Below are 21,168 nucleotides of genomic sequence, written 5' to 3'. Positions count from 1 at the left end.
TTAATTAAATATTGGTCACAGAATCGAATATTACCCACAGTTTAATGTCCATAATAACCTGTTAAGTTGCAGCCATCATGACAAAGTTTGTGGATCTTACAGTCTATAATATCTAGTATCCTTGTGCTGAGCGTGACATCCTGAATCTACTCTTGGGTCTTATTAAAACAGTGCATTGTAGCTGGGTGGTGTGGGCGGCACGGTAGCACAGTGGTAATGAAATTAAAATGAAAATCACTTATTGTCACAAGTAGGCTTCAAATGAAGTTACTGTGAAAAGCCCCTAGTCGCCACATTCCAGGACCTGTTCGGGGAGGCTGGTACTGGAATTGAACCGCCCTGCTGGCCTGCCTTGGTCTGCTTTCAAAGCCAGTGATTTAGCCCTGTGCTAAACAGCCCCTGCACTGTTAGCACTGTTGCTTCACAACTCCAAGGTCCCAGGTTCGATGCCAAGCTTGGATCACTGTCTGTGTGGAGTCTGCAAGTTCTCCCTGTGGGTTTCCTCCGGGTGCTCCGGTTTCCTTCCACAAGTCCCGAAAGACATGCTGTTGGGTGAATTGGACATTCTGAATTCCCCCTCTATGTACCCAAATATGCGCCGGAGTGTGGTGACTAGGGACTTTTCACAGTAACTTCATTGCAGTGTTAATGTAAGGCTACTTGTGACAATAAAGATTATTATTAATATTATTATGGAGGCGGATGGGTGGTTACTCTGGCTGCCGACCGCTGTTCTGTGGTCTTGTCTATTCCCAGTGGCCCTGCAGAGGGAGCATGCGCTATCCACCAGAATGTTTGACACCTTCCACAACCAGTGGACACCTCAGCGGACAGCTGTTTCAGAGACACTGGGAACAATATTCTGGTTCAGTTAGGAAGGTTCCCAACACTTTTGTTGGGACTTCTAGCTGATTTGGGTCTTTTATTTTGACTGGACCACATGCTTGGGAAAAGCAAGAGAGGAAAGAAGGTTCGATAGAAACTAGAATGATCTGTTGTGAATTTCTATCCTATTCTAAAAATGATAATTTTTGTAAACTTCTTTTTCAGGCATTAGAACGGGAGGATTGGCAGCCTGGCAACTCGAACCAAATATAACATCGAGATCTGACAGTCACTCAATTCATTAGGATCTAAATATCACAAACTGTCAATGTGCTTGTCTGTTCTGACTGTGGGAAGAGATTTCAAACATCAGTGTGACTGGAAAAGCCCCGAGACACACACACACCTGAGTGGGGGTGACCCAGTGAACTGACTGTGGAAAGAGCTTTAACCAGTTATACAGCCTGAAAAATCATCTTGTTTCCTCTTGTGGGAGAGTCTAAGACCAAACGGCATAATCTCAGAGTAAGGGATCTCAAATTTAGGACAGAGATGAGGAGACATTTCTTCTCTCAGAGGGCAGTGAATCTGGAATTCTTTAGCTGGCATTCTGTCTCTGGAGTTTACCAAAATAAGGCAAAGGTGAAGTTGGCTTTACCCGGATGGGCCGCTTGGTGGCGCAGTGGCGCTTTCACTGAGGGGCCATGAGTTCAGTAACATCCCAGACAGGACTGGTGAGAAATATCTGTCTGGGAAAGGGGAGAAAACGATATAATCGGGGAAATGGAGCGCTCCCGAAGGACCTTAGAGAAAGGAGTTCGGCAAAGTCTTATTTTCTTAATTTTTCATTCAATATTTATTACAATTTCAGAGAAAATATTACAGAAAAGCTTATTTTGAATTAACAAAAGGGAACATAACGATTGAGGGTCACACTGAGAACAGAACACATGCCCTCTGAGCTGCCAAATGTATGTACAACCGTAACAGACATCAGAAAGAGAGAACAGGAGCTCAACATAAAGGGAAGGCAACTGTTGTAAATAAGGTACGAGATAAGTTACTTATTTAGACATGACATTGAGAGAAATTATTAGCTACAATTACATTACAGCCAAAATTACCTCGTACATTTCAAACTGAAAAACAGAAATACTGTCCATGATTGTCTCAGTTACAGATGCAGAATAATAAACTGAGAGAATTTTACTGTGAGAGTCACCAAGAGGAGATATTGTATTTCTGTCACACGCACATCACAATAAACAGTTGAGGAAAATCTACAGCGTCCGAAAGTCAACCGATCATTTGATCTGTAAAAGAGAGAGAAAATGATGAAGCAGATGTTTATGATCAGGGACATTGATGTTAGAGTTTTTAATCAATCAAACATTTAGAGATTTTTGAAACGGCTTCTGTCAGTTTGAAGTGTGAGTGGATTGAATCTTCTCACCTTCACCAGAGTGACTGCAGCGCTGTAGGAAATGCTCAGGAAGAACAGGGTGATGAATGTGGAAGCGGTTGTCCAGATGTTCCCGTTATCATCCTCATAGTCTTCAGTCCAGGTGTGGTCTGTGGTATCTTCGAGGATAGAGCAAATAAATATAATCAGATTGTTTATTAATCCAGGATATATTTTTAATATTCTCGCTTCATTTTCTCCCGCTGCTAATTCATTCTTTAATATATTTGTCATTGCATATCTACTGTTGAGTTTGTGACACTCAGAAATCGATCTCTGTGACTTGTTTCTTCCAAGTAAGGGGCAAGTTAGCGTGACCAATCCACCTCCCCTGCACATCTTTGGGTTGTGGGGTGAGACCCACGGGTCACGGAGAAACTCCACTGGGACAGAGACCCAGGAGCGGGATCAACCCCAGGTTCATGGTGGCGTGAGGCAGAAGTGCTAACCACTATGCCACCGTGCCGCCATTGCCTGCCGTTTGTGTTTGTTCTTTATCTTTTGTGTCTGTGTAGATGCGAAATTCGTGTTTTGCTTTACTCTTCTTTTGTGTGTCCCGATGTCTTTGTAAGTGTCATTGTGTGTGTTCATGTGTCAATGAGTATTGATCTGTGTATTTGTGTGTCAGCACCTGTCTGTGAACTTTGTTTATCTTCTGTTAATCTGTATGTATGAGTGTTTTATTGTGTGTGTTTGTGTGTTGAAGTCTATGTTTATATGTTAATCCCTACTGTATATAAGTTTATACTTCACTGCCCAGTAATGAAAGTGTTAATGTGTCTTTATACGTTCAACATGCATGTCAGTGTCTTAATGTTTGTGTCTGGATAAATGCGTTTGTGTGTTTGTTGATGCGTGTGTTTCATCATAGAATCATTATCGTAAAATCCCTACTGTTCCGAACGAGGCCATTCGGCCCATTCAGTCTGCACCGACCCTCCGAAAGAGCACTCTACCTGGACGCATGCCCCTGCCCTATCTCCAGAACCTCGTAACCCCACCTAACGTTGTGGGCACTAAGGGGTAATATAGCATGGCCAATCCACCTAACCTGCACATCCTTGGACTGTGGGAGGAAACCGGAGCACGCGGAGGAAACACGGACACGGGACAATGTGGAAACTCCACACCGACAATCCCCCAAGGCTGGAATTGAACCCGGGTTTCTGGCGCTGTGAGGCAGCAGTGCTATTTATGCGCTGATGGTTGTTTATAACTATCTATTGATGTGTTTTGATGACTCTCTGTGTATTCATGTGTGTTCGTGTTAATGAGTGTAAGTGTATGCTAATATGTGTCCACCTGATTAGTGTGCTAACGTGGATTATTGTCTCGGTTTGAATGGAAATATTTCTGTCATCGTGAAATTCTGCTAATGTACATGTTATTGGTTATATTTGTGTTCCATATTCTTCTGTCAATCTGCTTGTCTCGTTTCATATGTTTGTGTATCTGTGTGGACATGTGGTTGTATGTGTCTGTGTACATTTGTGTACCCGCTTGTGTGTGTGGATGTGTGTGTGTATGTGCACGTGTGTCTGTGTGTATAAACATGTGCTTTCTTGTGTTTAGGTGCATGTTTGTGAATTTTTGCGTGTGTTTTTGTGTCAAAATATGTGTGGTTCGTTATGCCTGGGTGTATGTTTATGCATGTGTTTCTATGTGTGTCTATGTGTGTGTTTGTGTCTACGTGTGAGCGTGTGGGTGTCTGTGTGCATGTATGTGTAGTGTTTGTGTCTTAATCTGTCTGTGTATTTGTATCAGATGCCTGTAGCGTTGCCATTTGTGGGTATTATTGGTACCTATGTAGAATATGTTGAACTTTCTGCTTATAAATGTGTTTTCTGTGAGTTGCAAGCTGACATCAGGTGACCGAATGCAAAAATACAAGGAGGTGCCTCAGGAGAGAACAGTGAAAATCCAGGGAGAATTCAATCACCAGTCTGGATTTGGATTATGGGGAATCGGGTTTAGCATACTGATAAGACGAACAAGAGTGCTGAAACAATTATGTTGCACAAATAGATACTTTCAGACATCTTTATCATTGTGGCCTTTTAAACCCTTCAGCCAGTAAGCTAAGTGCCGTCTTGTAATGTCAGTAACTGAGTTCCTAGTCTAGAGAACCGTTTACTTCCAAACTCCCTGCTTGGGGACTGGGAAGATATTGAGTTAATAATCTCCCTTTCTCTGGTCAGCTCAGCAAATTGCCTTTGGGTTCTCCCTGCTGGAGGTGGAGAGACAGAGAGTTCACTCATCACCTTCCTCGTCTTTTGGTCGGGAATGTGGAGGTAAAATGGGTTAGTATTGCCCCTTTGCTCTCTTTGTTGGGAAAGTGTGGGTACAGTGGATTAAATAATGCCCACCCACCTCTCTTTGTTGGGGAAGTGGGGAGACAGTGGATTAACAATTTCCCTTTCCCCTCTCTTTGACTAGGGATTATTGGTCTATGTTTCTGTGTGACCCTCAATTCAGTTCCCAGTGGGTGTGATGCAGCAACTTAAAGCTGACATTAATTTTAATGGGATGGACAATGGGAGAAGCAGGAACACCGAGATCTAAATATGATGTGTTTGTTTGTCTGAAATGGGAAAGTATCCGATTTCTCCTCAGCGGGAGGAAAGTCAATGAAGATATTTTGCTGAATCCTGGAATGAATGAGTTTTGCTCTGTCTCTAATCCCAGGGTGTATCTGAGCTGGGAGCACTGGTTGTATGAGACTTGGGGACCAGACCTATAGAAATCCGGGTCACATTGAACAGATCTGACCTTAGCAAAGTGGAAGCTCCATTAATTAAGTGGCTGTGCATTTAAATCACAATTGGAGGAAAAAGCCTTTATTATTTTTATTTTAGTTGAAAATATAACCAATAGATTCTCATTGACATGAATTAACGGTGTCCATCAGAGCGAGGGAAATGTTCACAAAACTGGGTTTACCGCTGGATTTATCAACTGTTCTGTTGATGATCTTCAAGGGGATGGCTTCATGTCCCACCACACAGGAGGCCCACTCCTCCGCAGCAATGGATAACAGGCTGTACATGAAGAAGGAGCTATTGCCGTTCTCCGCCATCACCTCGGTGTTCTTGTAGTTCCCGGCATTCACCGGCTTGTCATTGACGGTCCACTTGACGAAGATCTCTCGGGGGGAGAAACCTCTCACTAAGCAGCTGAGGGAGACGAATCTCTGAGCGGAGACGTCTTCAGCCGAGGGCAGGAGGACAGAGACGGACGGTTCCCGCGGATTTGGATCTGCAGAAAATGTACAATAAATGTAAATAAAATGGGGAATTCCGGAGACAATGGAACCGCGGGTTAGATGTGAGAGAAATGTGTTTTGTGTTGGATTTTAAAGGTTTCCATTTCCCAGTTTGGGATCTGTCCGGTTTCCCAGCTCGGAGCTGAGGTGGACACAAGCCTTTACCCTGAGAATTTATGGATAATGGATTCGAAAGTTTCAGAAAGTGTACAGCAGGGAAACAGGCCATTCGGCCCGCCTGTTCTGTGCTGGTGTATAAACTCCACTCCAGGCTCCTCCCACCTTACCCCAAGAGGATTGGAAAACTGCCAATGTAACACCCTTATTGAAAAGGGAGGGAATCAAAAACGGGTAACTATAGGGGAGGGACAACAATAGCTGAGCATTTAAGCATACAGAGTGTAATCAAGCTGGGTCTGCCCGGCTTCGTGAAGGGTAAATCATGCCTGACAAATTTATTGCAATTCTTTGAGGTGATAACGAGAAGGCGAGAGAGAGGGGGACCAGTAGATGTGATATACATGAATTTCAAAACTGTGTTTAATAAGTGAATGTACTATTGCCATGGCTGCAGATACAAAAATAGAAAGGCAAGTGGTGAGGTATACAGAATATCCACAGAGGGACAGAGACAGCGTAACTTACTGAGTAAAAACTTGGCAGATGAAACATAATGTAGGAAAATGTGAGGTTAGACACTTTAGTAGGAGGAAGAACATAACGGAATATTATTTAGATGGAGAAAGACTGTAGAAAGCTAAAGGAACGGGGGAATTGGGGGTCCTCATGCAGAAACCACACAAAGCAAGTTCTGCAGGTAATATGGAGACAAATTGAATGTTGACATTTATTTCAAAGGGAATAGAATATAAACATGGGGAAGTCGAGCTAAAACTATACAAGGCATTAGTTAGACTGCACCTGGTATACTTTGAATAGTTTTGATGCCCTTATCTAAGGAAGACAATTGGTTTTGAAGGCAGTCCAGAGAAGGATCACAAGGTTGATCCCGAGTATGGAGGGATTTTCTTATGGGGAAAGATTAAGTAGGCTGGGTTTTACTTATTGGAGTTTAGAGGAATGAGGGCAGCCGAATCGAGACATGAAAGATTCTCAGGGAGCTTCTTAGGAGGTTGTTTTCCCTTGTGGGATTTCTGTTTATTAGAACATAGAACATAGAACAATACAGCGCAGTACAGGCCCTTCGGCCCACGATGTTGCACCGAAACAAAAGCCATCTAACCTACACTATACCATTATCATCCATATGTTTATCCAATAAACTTTTAAATGCCCTCAATGTTGGCGAATTCACTACTGTAGCAGGTAGGGCATTCCACGGCCTCACTACTCTTTGCGTAAAGAACCTACCCCTGACCTCTGTCCTATATCTATTACCCCTCAGTTTAAGGCTATGTCCCCTCGTGCTAGCCATTTCCATCCGCGGGAGAAGGCTCTCACTGTCCACCCTATCTATCCCTCTGATCATTTTGTATGCCTCTATTAAGTCTCCTCTTAACCTTCTTCTCTCTAACGAAAACAACCTCAAGTCCATCAGCCTTTCCTCATAAGATTTTCCCTCCATACCAGGCAACATCCTGGTAAATCTCCTCTGCACCCGTTCCAAAGCCTCCACGTCCTTCCTATAATGCGGTGACCAGAACTGTACGCAATACTCCAAATGCGGCCGTACCAGAGTTCTGTACAGCTGCAACATGACCTCCTGACTCCGGAACTCAATCCCTCTACCAATAAAGGCCAACACTCCATAGGCCTTCTTCACCACCCTATCAACCTGGGTGGCAACTTTCAGGGATCTATGTACATGGACACCTAGATCCCTCTGCTCATCCACACTTTCAAGAACTTTTCCATTAGCCAAATATTCCACATTCCTGTTTTTCCTTCCAAAGTGAATCACCTCACACTTCTCTACATTAAACTCCATTTGCCACCTCTCAGCCCAGCACTGCAGCTTATCTATATCCCTCTGTAACCTGCTACTTCCTTCCACACTATCGACAACACCACCGACTTTAGTATCGTCTGCAAATTTACTCACCCACCCTTCTGCGCCTTCCTCTAGGTCATTGATAAAAATGACAAACAGCAACGGCCCCAGAACAGATCCTTGTGGTACTCCACTTGTGACAGAACTCCATTCTGAACATTTCCCATCAACCACCACCCTCTGTCTTCTTTCAGCTAGCCAATTTCTGATCCACATCTCTAAATCACCCTCAATCCCCAGCCTCCGTATTTTCTGCAATAGCCTACCGTGGGGAACCTTATCAAACGCTTTGCTGAAATCCATATACACCACATCAACTGCTCTACCCTCGTCTACCTGTTCAGTCACCTTCTCAAAGAACTCGATAAGGTTTGTGAGGCATGACCTACCCTTCACAAAGCCATGCTGACTATCCCTGATCATATTATTCCTATCTAGATGATTATAAATCTTGTCTCTTATAATCCCCTCCAAGACTTTACCCACTACAGACGTGAGGCTCACCGGTCTATAGTTGCCGGGGTTTATTTTTCAATGCCTGCCGATTTTCCTGCCAAAAGCTTTTTTCAAAGAGATTGAGGGAAGGATTACTTTGTTCATATGGGGAGGGAAGGTGGCCAGAGTTAGAAAGGTGCTGCTACAGAGGGGAAGGCAGGCAGGGGGTTTGGGTTTTCCGAATCTGATGTATTACTACTGGGCGGTGAATGTGGAGAAGGTGTGGAGCTGGGTCAGTGGGGTTGATTCCCAGTGGATCAGAACGGACGAATGGAGGACAGTTTGTGCAGCGTGTCGGGATTGAAAGCACTAGCATCAGCGCCGCTCCCGATGGCCCCAGGGAAATACTCAGGGAGTCCCGTAATAATAGCTTCATTGAGAATTTGGGGGCAGTTTTGCCAACACTTCGGGTTGGGGGCAGGGTCAAGGGAAATGCCGATTCAGGGAAACCACAGATTTGAGCCAGGGACGTGGGATGGAAATTTTCGGAAATGGGAGGAGAAGGGGATTAAGACACCAAAAGATTTGTTTCTTAGGGGTCGGTTTGCAGGATTGAAGGAGCAGGAAGCGAAGTATGGGCTGGAGCAAGGGGAAATGTTTAGATACATGCATGTTCGGGATTTTGCCAGAAAGGAGAGACAGAGCTTCCCGGTGGAGCAGGTCTCCACATTGCTGGAGGAGGTGCCGATGACAGGGGGACTGGAGAAGGGGGTAGTGTCGGCGGTTTACAGAGCTATTTTGGAAGAGGAGAAGGCACCACTGGAAGGGATCAAAGCAAAGTGGGAGGAAGAGTTGGGCGAGCATATGGAGGAGGGGTTCTGATGTGAGATGCTCCGGAGAGTGAATGCCTCCACCTCATGCGCAAGTTTGGGGCTGGTACAGCTGAAGGTGGTATACAGAGCACACCTCACGAGGGCGAGGATGAGCCAATTCTTTGAAGGAGTAGAAGATGTGTGTGAATGTTGCGGGCGGGCGGGGGGAGGGGGGGGGGCTGCTAATCATGTTCATATGTTTTGGTCCTGTCCAAAGCTAGAGGATTATTGGAAGGAGGATTTTAGGATAATTTCTAAAGTGGTGCACGTGAAACTGGCCCCTATTCGGGGTGTCGGACCACCCAGGGTTGGAAACGCGTGCGGAGGCAGATGTTGTAGCCTTCGCCTTGTTGATCGCCCGAAGGCAGATCCTGATAGGTTGGAGAGCAACCGCTCCATCCTGTGCCCTGGCGTGACGGGGGCCCTATTGGAATTCTTGACTCTTGAGAAGGTTAAGTTTGAAGTGAGGGGAAGGATGGAGGGGTTCTACAATTCATGGGCATTATTCATTATGCACTTTCAAGAAGCAGATAACAGAACATTAGTTGGGGCGGGTGGGTGGGAGGGTTGGGGGGAGGGTGTGTGTGTGTGTTAATGGCGACTATGGGTGATTCCTAATTCCTTTTTGTCATTTGTTTGTGTGAACATGCGGGCTAATGTTTGGGGTTTGATGGGAGGATGGGATCGTTGTTATTGGTATGGGGATTGACATATTTGTTACTGATTATTGTTTATTGTTGGTGGGTGTAAGTTTGGGAGAAAATGTGAAAAAGGAGGAGAATAAAAAAAATATTTTTAATTTTTTTAATAAACAGTGCCAGTGACTGTGAAAGACCCCTAGACGCTACATTCCGGCGCCTGTTTGGGTACACAGAGGGAGAATTCAGAATGTCCATATTACCTAACAGCACGTTTCGGGACTTGTGGGAGGAAACCGGAGCACCCAGAGGAAAACCCATGCAGACACGGGGAGAACGTGCAGACTCCGCACAGACAGTGACCCAAGCTGGGAATCGAACCTGGGACCCTGGAGCTGTGAAGCAACAGTGCTATACACTGTGCTACCATGCCTCTGATCCCACCCAGCGACAATGCACTGTTTTATCCAGACCCAAGAGTAGATTCAAGATGTCACGCTCGGCACAAGGATACTAGATATTATAGACTGTAAGATCCACAAACTCTGCCAAGATGGCTGCAACTTAACAGGTTATTATGGACATTAAACTGTGGGCAACATTCGATTCTGTGACCAATATTTAGTTAACACGGATCTGAGTAAGGAAACTTTGCAGCCACCTGTGAAGCTTAAATGTCTCGTTGTGTCAGGATGAACCAGCATTTGAGGAATATGAAATCTCGGGACTGTTGGTCTCCAAGTGTCATATTGAACACAGGAGAATGAGCTCGAATTGGGGCAGAGATAAGCGTGAGTGAGCATCGTAAACTGCTATTGTATCGGGGTGTTCTGGGTCTGAGTTTTAACCCTGCAGTTAATTGTCAGGGATGCAGTATAATAAACCCTGAACAAAGCAAATGTGTGTGTGAGAAGCATCTGAATTACCAGGAACCAGCTGAACCAGCAGAGCTGAATGTCTCCCACTGCAGCCACAGTACTGTACTTATTCCAGCTTCCAAGGCCACCTGAGAACCAACCTCCTGGCTATTCATCTACAAGAAGCTTCAGAGACTCATGAGAATTATTTGTTTCTAAACACGCTTCACTCCAACTAAAGGACCTGCTCAACAAGAAGACAGTAGACCTGCAGAGATATAAAGACTGCAGTCTACATTCCATTTTCATCATTCCAGCTTCAACTTGATCTGTATCTAATTTCTGTTTATGTGTCAGTGAGTGTGAATAAGACAGACTGAGATGTTCAAACATCCAGGGAAATTGTGTGACAATAAATAACCATCTTCGGTTTAAAAATTACCAGTAAGCCTGCTGCTGAAATGTATTTCAAGTAAAGTAAAATCACACTGAGGGTAAGGAAATATCACACAAACATCCTGATAATGGAGTGGAAAGGAGCACGAATTATAATCAAATGCTGTATAACCCCTTCAGGTAGCTATATAGAGGCTGCAGTCTCTCACACTGAATGTCTACATGCTCCACGGGACCCCCAGGCCACAAACATCAGCTTCAGCCCAGGCGTGGGTGAAACTTTTTTAAAACAAGTTCACCGGCACTGGGACCCAGCTGGGATCAGAAACCTTGTTTCCCCCCCCACCCCAATAAGCTGTTGCGTCACCAAGACGCCAGCGCATGCGCTCTGCTTCCCCAAGATGGCGGCTGTGAACCAGGGCCTGGTCCCGGGAGAGAGCTGACCGGCGGTGATGTGACCTGAGGATCACCACACCTCAGGCAAGGGGCCAGGTTGGGAAGGCGGTGCCTTCAGGAATAACTGGGAAGGTGATGTTTGGTCAGTTGCTGCAGTCTGTGCAGTGAAGGTGCTGTCACAGTGGTGTGAGGTGAGGAAGGACAGGATTATCACCCAGCAATGATCAATTAAGGGGAATGTAAATCCAGCTCAGGCTGCTTTCAGATTGGAAAGGGAGCTAAGGTGTGTCTTCAGAGCTGGTGGTGAAAGCTGCAGCTGGTGAAAGAGTGGCTAAGGTAAATATTGGTCCTTTAGAGGATGAGAAGGGAGATTTAATAATGGGAGATGAGGAAATGGGTGAGGAACTGAACAGGTTTTTTGGGTCGGTCTTCACAGTGGAAGACACAAATAACATGCCAGTGACTGATGGAAATGAGGTTATGACAGGTGTGGACCTTGAGAGGATTGTTTTCACCAAGGAGGTCGTGATGGGCAAGCTAATGGGGCTAAAGGTAGCCAAGTCTCCTGGACCTGATGGAATGCATCCCAGAGTGCTAAAAGAGATGGCTAGGGAAATTGCAAATGCACTAGTGATAATTTACCAAATTCACTAGACTCTGGGGTGGTCCCGGCGGATTGGAAATTAGTAAACGTGACACCACTGCTTAAAAAAGGAGGTAGGCAGAAAGCAGGTAATTATCGGCCAGTGAGCTTAACTTCGGTAGTAGGGAAGATGCTGGAATCTATCATCAAGGAAGAAATGGCGAGGCATCTGGATGGAAATTGTCCCATTGGGCAGACGCAGCATGGGTTCATAAAGGGCAGGTCGTGCCAAACTAATTTAATGGAATTGTTTGAGGACATTAACAGCGCGGTAGATAACGGGGAGCCAATGGATGTGGTATATCTGGATTTCCAGAAAGCCTTTGACAAGGTGCCACACAAAAGGTTGTTGCACAAGATAAAGATGCATGGCATTAAGGGGAAAGTAGTAGCATGGGTAGAGGATTGGTTAATTAATAGAAAGCAAAGACTGGGGATTAATGGGTGTTTCTCTGGTTGGCAATCAGTAGCTAGTGGTGTCCCTCAGGGATCAGTGTTGGGCCCACAACTGTTCACAATTTACATAGACGATTTGGAGTTGGGGACCAATGGCAATGTGTCCAAGTTTGCAGACGACACTAAGATAAGTGGTAAAGCAAAAAGTGCAGAGGATACTGGAAGTCTGCAGAGGGATGTGGATAGGCTAAGTGAATGGGCTAGGGTCTGGCAGATGGAATACAATGTTGACAAATGTGAGGTTATCCATTTTGGTAGGAATAACAGCAAAAGGGATTATTATTTAAATGATAAAATATTAAAACATGCTGCTGTGCAGAGAGACCTGGGTGTGCTAGTGCATGAGTCGCAAAAAGTTGGTTTTCAGGTGCAACAGGTGATAAAGAAGCCAAATGGAATTTTGTCCTTCATTGCTAGAGGGATGGAGTTTAAGACTAGGGAGGTTCTGCTGCAATTGTATAAGGTGTTAGTGTGGCCACACCTGGAGTATTGTGTTCAGTTTTGGTCTCCTTACTTGAGAAAGGACGGACTGGCACTGGAGGGTGTGCAGAGGAGATTCACTAGGTTAATCCCAGAGCTGAAGGGGCTGGATTACGAGGAGAGGTTGAGTAGACTGGGACTGTACTCATTGGAATTTAGAAGGATGAGGGGGGATCTTATAGAAACATATAAGATTATGAAGGGAATAGATAGGATAGATGCGGGCAGGTTGTTTCCACTGGCGGGTGAAAGCAGAACTAGGGGGTATAGCCTCAAAATAAGGGGAAGTAGATTTAGGACTGAGTTTAGGAGGAACTTCTTCACCCAAAGGGTTGTGAATCTATGGAATTCCTTGCCCAGTGAAGCAGTAGAGGCTCCTTCATTCAATGTTTTTAAGATAAAGATAGATAGTTTTTTTGAAGAATAAAGGGATTAAGGGTTCTGGTGTTCGGGCCGGAAAGTGGAGCTGAGTCCACAAAAGATCAGCCATGATATCATTGAATGGTGGAGCAGGCTCGAGGGGCCAGATGGCCTACTCCTGCTCCTAGTTCTTATGTTCTTATGAATGTTGTGGCTTTGGCAGTTTCTCTATAATGTCATTCCCTCCCTCCCTCTACCACCTCTATCTTTAGAGTCAGAGAGTTTTACAGCACGGAAAGAGGCCCTTCAGCCCATTCATAATAATCTTTATTATTGTCACAAGTAGGCTGACATTAACACTGCAATTAGGTTATTGTGAAAATCCCCTAGTCACCACACTCCGGCGCCTGTTCGGGCACACTGAATGTCCAATTCCTCCCACAAACACGTCTTTTGGGACTTGTGGAAGTCCTCCAACCACTGGGAGGAGACCGGAGCACCGGGAGGAAACCCACATAGTCACAGGGAGAATGTGCAGACTCTGCACAGACAGACTGGGAATTGAGCCTGGGTCCCTGATGCTGTGAAGCAACAGTGTTAGCCACTGTGCTACCGTGGCACCCAACATGGCAGCCAGTCCTCGAATAACCTAACGGGAGCCTTAGCCTCCACACCTTCTGACAGGCCGACGACTCGTATGTTCTTTCTCCGACCCTCGGTCCTCCAAATCCTCCAGGACCTCCGAAAGCCACTTGGTTGGTCTTCAAAGGATTGCATTTTGACAGAGGCATCTTGCTGAACGTTCAGGATTCTCTCCTCCGCTTCATCAAGTCTCTTTTTTTTTCTTTAAAAAAAATAAATTTTGAGTACCCAATTCATTTTTTCCAATTAAGGGGCAATTTAGCATGGCCAATCCACCTACGCTGCACATCTTTGGGTTGCGGATGCGAAACCCACGCAAACACGGGGAGAATGTGCAAACTCACCACGGACAGCGACCCAGAGCTGGGATTGAACCTGGGTCCTCGGTGCCGTGAGGCAGCAGTGTTATCCACTGCGCCACCGTGCTGCCCAGATCATCGAGCCTCTTCATGGCGTTTTGCCGCTGGTCCTCATGAGCTCACAGATATTGAGTCAGCACACTCCGCCTCTGGTCAGTAACATGGATAATGCCGGCAGTCATCATTTTCGCCGCTTCCATGAGAGCCCCAGAGAGCGCGGGGTCGAGAGACCTCCCGAGGGTCAGGCCGCCATGTTGAAAAGGTGGCTCCACCCCCACTGAATCCACCTGCGCTGTTTTGTCAACAGATTTCTTCACTTTATTTGGCAGAATCCTACTAAACTGAACCCTGACGTCTTCCAGGGGACATGATAACAATATTAATTTAAAGATCAGATTATAGGTGAGTGGCACCAGAACCTGCGGAAAGCAGCTACTCCCGCACCACAAGGCCGACGCCCCGGCACAGACAGATTTCTGATCGATGAACGTTCCGAGGGTTATGGGGAACTGGCAGGTAAATGAAGAGAAAGCTGAGATGAGAAGGGATTTATTTTCTCGAGGATGTGGTGAAGCTTTGAAATTCTGTACCCCAGAAGATTTACAGTGCAGAAGGAGTCCATTTGGCCCGTCGAGTCTGCACCGCCCTTGGAAAGAGCACCCTACTTAAGCCCAAGCTTCCACCCGATCCCCGTAACCCAGTAACACCACCTAACCTTTTTGGACACTAAGGGCAATTTAGCATAGCCAATCCACCTAACCTGCACATCTTTGGACTGTGGGAGGAAACCGGAGCACCTGGAGGAAACCCACGCACACACGGTGAGAACGTGCAGACTCCGCACATACAGTGACCCAAGCCGGGTATCGAACCTGGGACCCTGGAGCTGTGAAGCAATAGTGCTAACCACTGTGCTACCCAACTGTGCTACCCAACTGTGCTAACCATTGTGAAATGAGGGATAATGTGGGAAAACGGTGCTGAGGTAGATCAGCCAATGATCCCATTGAATGGTTCAGGCTCAATGGGCCGAATGGCCGACTGCAGCTCATATTTGTTGTGATCTCCTGGACAGGAAGCTGTGAGCTTGGATCTGTCAATCAGCCTAAATCAGCACCTTCAGGAGAATAGGGAGGGTGAATATTAGGTACAGCAGAGTGAGAATAGAGGGAGAGTGTGTGGGATGGAGATTTACAGCTTTTGGGGAATAAGAGAGAGGAAAAGATGTGACATAGAAACTAGAATTGTCTGTTCTGAGTTTCTATCCTGTACTGACAGTGATGAATTTTGTAAATTGTTTTTACAGGATATTAGACGAGGAGGAATTACAGACCGATATCTCAGGCGTTACGTCTCGACCTGACAGAGTCACTCGATTCCCTGGAACCTGAATATCATCAGCCTTTGAACCTAGAAGGAGAAATGTTTGCCCGAACTGTCAGCTAAAGATATCAAACATCAGTGTGACTGGAAAAGCCCCGAGACCCACACAACACACACCCGAGTGAGAGTGTTCCAGTGAACTGACCGTGGAAAGAGCTTCAACCAGTTACACAGCCTGAAAAACATAACAATATTCAGAGTGGGGAGAGACCATACATGTGTTGTGTCTCTGGACAAGGCTTCAACTGATTGTCCCGCCTAGAGAGACACGAAGAGACCCAAAACATGGAGAAACCGTGGAAATGGGGGACTGTGGAAAGGGATTCAAAGCCCCATCAAAGGTGGAAACTCATCGACGTAGTCACACTGGGGAGAGGTCATTCACCTGCTCTCAGTGTGGGAAGGGATTCAGTGATTCATCCACCCTGCGGACACACCAGCGAGTTCACACTGGGGAGAGGCCGTTCACCTGCTCTCAGTGTGGGAAAGGATTCACTCAGTTATCCACCCTGCGGAGACACCAGCGAGTTCACACTGGGGTGAGGCCGTTCTGCTCTCAGTGTGGGAAGGGATTCAGTGATTCATCCAACCTGCGGACACACCAGCGAGTTCACACTGGGGAGACGCCATTCACCTGCTCTCAGTGTGGGAAAGGATTTACTCGAGTATCCAAACTACAGACACATCAGCGAGTTCACACTGGGGAGAGGCCATTCACCTGCTCTCAGTGTGGGAAGGGATTCAGTGATTCATCCAACCTGCAGTCACACCACCGGGTTCACAGTGGGGAGAGGCCATTCACCTGCTCTCAGTGTGGGAAGGGATTTACTCAATTACCCAACCTGCAGACACACCAGCGAGTTCACACTGGGGAGAGGCCATTCACCTGCTCTCAGTGTGGGAAGGGATTTACTCAATTATCCACCATGCAGAGACACCAGCGAGTTCACATTGGGGAGAGGCCATTCACCTGCTCCCAATGTGGGAAGGGATTTATTGATTCCTCCAACCTGCGGAAACATCAGCGAGTTCACACTGGGGAGAGGCCATCCACGTGCTCTTAGTGTGGGAAAGGATTTACTCAATTACCTCAACTGCGGAGACACCAGGGAGTTCACACTCAAAGCAGCCGTCTCGAAGGTCAACCCACGGAAAGCCACTGGCCCGGATGGGGTACCTGGATGAGCACTTCAACCTCTCTTTACAATAATCTGAGGTCCCTATCTGCTTCAAGAAGACGACCATCATCCCTGTACCACAACAAAGCAAAGCAGCGTGCCGAAATGACTATTGTCCAGTGGCTCTGACATCCATCATGATGAAGTGCTTCGAAAGGTTAGTCATGGCACAAATCAACTCCAGCCTCCCGGATTGCCTTGATCCACGACAGTTCGCCTACCGCTACAACAGGTCCACAGCAGACGCCATCTCCATGGCCCTGCACTCTACCCTGGAACACCTAGATAACAAAGGAACCTATGTCAGACTCCTATTTATCGACTACAGCTCAGCCTTCAACACCATCATTCCTCCAAAACTCATCTTCAAACTTCATGGCCTTGGCCTCTGCTCCTCCCTCTGCAACTGGATCCTGAACTTTCTAACCCACAGGCCACAATCAGTAAGGATAGGCAACAACACCTCCTCCACGATCATCCTCAATACTGGTGCCCCACAAGGCTGTGTCCTCAGCCCCCTACTATACTCCTTATACACCGATGACTGTGTGGATAAATTCCCCACCAACTCGATTTTCAAATTTGCTGATGACACCACCGTAGTAGGTCGGATGACGAGACAGAGTATAGGAATGAGATAGAGAATCTGGTGAACTGGTGCGATGACAATAATCTCTAGCTCAATGTCAACAAAACAAATTAGATTGTCATCGACTTCAGGAAGCGTAGTGGAGAACTTGCCCCTCTCTACATCAATGGGAATGAAATAGAAAGGGTCGAGAGCTTCAAGTATTTAGGTGTACAGATCACCAGCAACCTGTCCTGGTCCCCCATGCTGACACTCTAGTTAAGAAAGCCCACCAACTTTCTCAGAAGACTAAGGAAATTTGGCATGTCAGCTATGACTCTCACCAACTTCTACAGATGCACCATAGAAAGCATTCTTTCTGGTTGTATCACAGCCTGGTATGGAGTCTGCTCTGCCCAAGACCGCAGTAAACTGCAAAAGGAAGTGAATGAAGCTCAATCCATCACTCAAACCAGCCTCCCATCCATTGACTCTATCTATAATTCCCGCTGCCTTGGAAAGGCAGCCAGCATAATTAAGGACCCCACGCACCCCGGACATACTCTCTTCCACCTTCTTCCGTCAGGAAAAAGAGACCAAAGTTTGAGGTCACGTACCAAACGACTCAAGAGCAGCTTCTTCCCTACTGCCATCAGACTTTTGAATGGACCTACGTTGCATTAAGTTGATCTTTTCTCTACACCTTGCTATAACTGTAACATTATATTCTGTAGTCTCTCCTTCCTTCGCTATGTACGGTATGCATTGTTTGTACAGTATGCAAGAAGCAATACGTTTCACTGTATACTAATACATGTGACAATAATAAATCAAATCAAAAACTGGGGAGAGGCCATTCACCTGCTCTCAGTGTGGGAAAGGATTTACTCGAGTATTCAACCTGCAGTCACACCAGCGAGTTCACACTGGGGAGACGCCGTCCACCTGCTCTCGGTGTCGGAAGAGTTTCACTCGGTTATCTCACCTGCGGACACACCAGGGAGTTCACACTAAGGAGACGCCGTCCACCTCTCAATGTGAGACGGGATTGTATGTTTCATCGCACCTGCTGTGACACCAACAATTTCACAATCGATTACAGGAGTTGGATTCTGCTGTTATTGTTTCTGCTCTACATCCAGGACTGCATTTTGTTCATTCTGACAGGTGGTCAGTGGGGATGGTCGGAGGGTTTCTTTCTGCTGGACTGGCCAGTCTCACCACTTTGCCTCCAGTGGGCTGATGCTCTTTGAGCCTTGTTGCTAATAACTGGCTTCAAATTGTACAAGGGTCACAGAGTGAAAGGGTGTTTGGAAGCTTGAAGATAGTTAGTTTCCATTTCTGTTTCAAACCCCCCCAACGCATGCCACGTTGCCATGGAAATGGGCCCTGGTGGTTACGTCGTTCTTTTGTTTAATTTATCTGGGTGTTCCTCACAGAAAAAATCTATCAGGGTATGAGGGGCAAGTTGTCTTGAGATGGAGTGGGAAACTGATTGGTACAGGGAATACCTAATATTTAAGGAATTATTACATATTTATCAGGAAGTCGGTTAGATCAGTTGGGCTGGGCGGCTGGTTTGTGATGCAGAGCAAGGCCAACAGTGAGGATTCAACTCCCGTACTGGCTGAGTTTATTCATGAAGGCCCCGCCTTCTCAACCAGGCCCCTCGCCTGAGGTGTGCTGACCCTCCGGTTAAATCACCACCAGTCAGCTCTCTCTTTGTCAAAGGAGAGAGCAGCCTATGGACCTCTGGGACTTTTGCGACTTTTATTTCACATGTATAGAACAAATATAGATTCCTTTAAGAAACAAAAATCCAACAGGAAAAGTGATGTAACCGTGGCTAACAAGAAAAGTTAAAGATTCCATGAGATCCATTAGAATTCAGCAAAGGAGGACCAAGAAACTGATGGGAGCAAACTGGCGAGAAACATAAAAAACAACTGGAAAAGCTTCTACAGGAATGTGAAAAGGAAAAGATCAGCAAAGACCAATGTGGGTCCATTCCAGGCAGAGACAGGAGAGTTTATAATGGGGAGTAAGGAAATGGCAGAGAAACTAAACAATGTGTGTCTGTCTTCACAGAGGAAGATACAGAAATTGTCCCCAAAACACCAGAGAACCAAGGGACTGGCAGAGATTATTGGTGAAAAAGTAGCACTGGAGAAATTAATGGGGTTGAAAGTGAATAAATCCCCAAAAGCTGATGATCCACATCCCAGAGTGTTGAACGAGGTGGCTGTAGCGATCTCTATTCCTCATTCTAAATTCTCCTGACTCTATCTGGAACGGACAAACCTTTTGTCTGAGCAAAATGTTTCCTTTTTACGTAGCCACAGCAGCTTTTACAGTCCATTTTTATGTATTTTGCGAGTTCACATTCTATTCTATTCTCCCTTTTTTCCCTCAGTGTCTTGGTTGAAGAACGGAAGTAAATCCTCGGGAATGAATGATCACTTTGGACAGGTCCTGAGACAATTCAGTTTCAACTTCCAGGACAGAGTAACTATAATCTTGGAGTGTGATTGTAGGTTATGTAAAAGGACAAAGTTCTAATTTAAAGTTTAATGTGTAGGTTTCCGAGTTTAAGTAGCTTCTAGTTTGTTTGTTTGTTGTATTAAAAGTCACGTCATGTGATCCTTTAATTTGTTGACTGGGAATTTGATTTTTTCCAAGAAGTTGCTGACCTTTACGAAGATCCTAATCCACAGGTTTTGTCTTCCTATTTGAGCCTCGGGCACCTTTCTGTCTCTATTGCTCGTGTCACTGACAGCCAGGTGATGGAGCTGAGGGCAGAATTTAGCTGAGAATAACGGGGCTTGTTCCCCAGGTGGGAAACTGCCATGGGCGTCGCTAATAGGGGCTGATTTAGCACCGGGCTAAAGAGCTGGCTTTTAAAGCAGACCAGGGCAGGCCAGCAGCACGGTTCAATTCCCGTACCAGCCTCCCCGAACAGGCGTCGGAATGTGGCGACTAGGGGCTTTTCACAGTAACTTCATTTGAAGCTACTGTTATTATGTGACAATAAGCAATTTTCATTTCATTTTTCATAATAGAGACAGGAAGGTGCTGGAAGACTGACTGAGAACTGCACCTCCAACGAATCAGGGTTCAGGGGAGGGTGACTGAGGGTGTCGGTGATTCAACCCCCAAGGTCCAGTGCCCCCGTGTCCAAAGCAGGGAGTCACGTGAACAGGGTACAGAGAAGCCGAAGGGGAACCATTTGGGACCCGGAACATTGTGAACATCCTGTTACTCTGGTTGTCTTTGATCCTCAAGTAATTTTCTGTTTTTTTTTTAACCATGTTTCTGTTTCATCAATAAACTTATAACAGGAAAATATTTGAATTTGTTGGACTTTTCCTGAATAAATTTATTCACTTTTGGGAAAGTGGGTGAGAGGGGTTGACGAGCTCTTTAACAGAAAGTGAGTCCCTCTAAGGTAATTGGCAAAGGAGCCAGAGGGGTAGAGGAGATTTGATTTTTCTGTTGACAGTGTTTGAAAATGGGGTTCAGGGAATCAATCATGATTGACAAATTTGTCAAGGTTCTCTGAGGAAGTAACAAGGGATGTCAATAAAGGAGAACCTGTAGATGTGCTTTATCTGGATTTCCAGAAGGTATTTCCCAAGGTGCCACATCAAAGGTTATTACACAAAATAAGAGCAGCAAATGAGCTGGGGTGGGGATGGACACAGGTGACGTTATGGAGATTCAAATATCTGGTATTAGTGATGGTGTGGATATGGGGTCAGAAACTCAACTTGGGGTCAAATCTTGGGGTCATGGTGGCACAGTGGGTTAGCACTGCGGCCTCACGGCGACGGGGTCCCAGGTTCGATCCCGGTTCTGGGTTACTGTCCATGTGGAGTTTGCATATTCTCCCTGTGTTTGTGTGGGTTTAGGGGCTGGTTTAGCTCAGGGCTAAATCGCTGGCTTTGA

At 46.0% G+C, this 21,168-nt stretch overlaps 2 protein-coding genes across 3 annotated transcripts in view; both read left to right on the top strand.

Moving 5' to 3' along the window:
* The window catches only part of LOC140418722 (uncharacterized), a 402,445-nt gene extending 381,877 nt beyond the window's left edge, over positions 1–20,568 (top strand). The window contains exons 1-2 of one of the 2 annotated variants that reach the window (XR_011945299.1): positions 11,235–11,286; positions 20,283–20,568. The gene's annotated coding sequence lies outside the window, so the exon portion shown is untranslated. Of the gene's footprint in view, positions 1–11,234; positions 11,287–20,282 lie in introns of those variants that run through there. The other variant, XR_011945295.1, reaches the window with a different exon arrangement.
* Positions 11,164–20,568, top strand: LOC140418732 (uncharacterized). Its single transcript, XM_072502334.1, has 2 exons — positions 11,164–11,238; positions 15,401–20,568. The coding sequence occupies exon 2, from the start codon at positions 15,780–15,782 to the stop codon at positions 16,539–16,541; it is 762 nt and encodes a 253-aa protein (XP_072358435.1). The 5' UTR covers positions 11,164–11,238; positions 15,401–15,779; the 3' UTR covers positions 16,542–20,568.
* Positions 20,569–21,168: the final 600 nt, after the last annotated feature.

Source organism: Scyliorhinus torazame, chromosome 5, assembly GCF_047496885.1.
Source record: "Scyliorhinus torazame isolate Kashiwa2021f chromosome 5, sScyTor2.1, whole genome shotgun sequence".
In the NCBI taxonomy this organism is placed as follows: Eukaryota; Metazoa; Chordata; class Chondrichthyes; order Carcharhiniformes; family Scyliorhinidae; genus Scyliorhinus; species Scyliorhinus torazame.
This window is presented reverse-complemented; position numbering and strand designations above follow the sequence as displayed.

Coding starts and splice junctions, on each gene's coding strand:
- LOC140418732 (XM_072502334.1), top strand. CDS start 15,780: ATGGGGGACTGTGGAAAGGGATTCAAAGCCCCATCAAAGGTGGAAACT.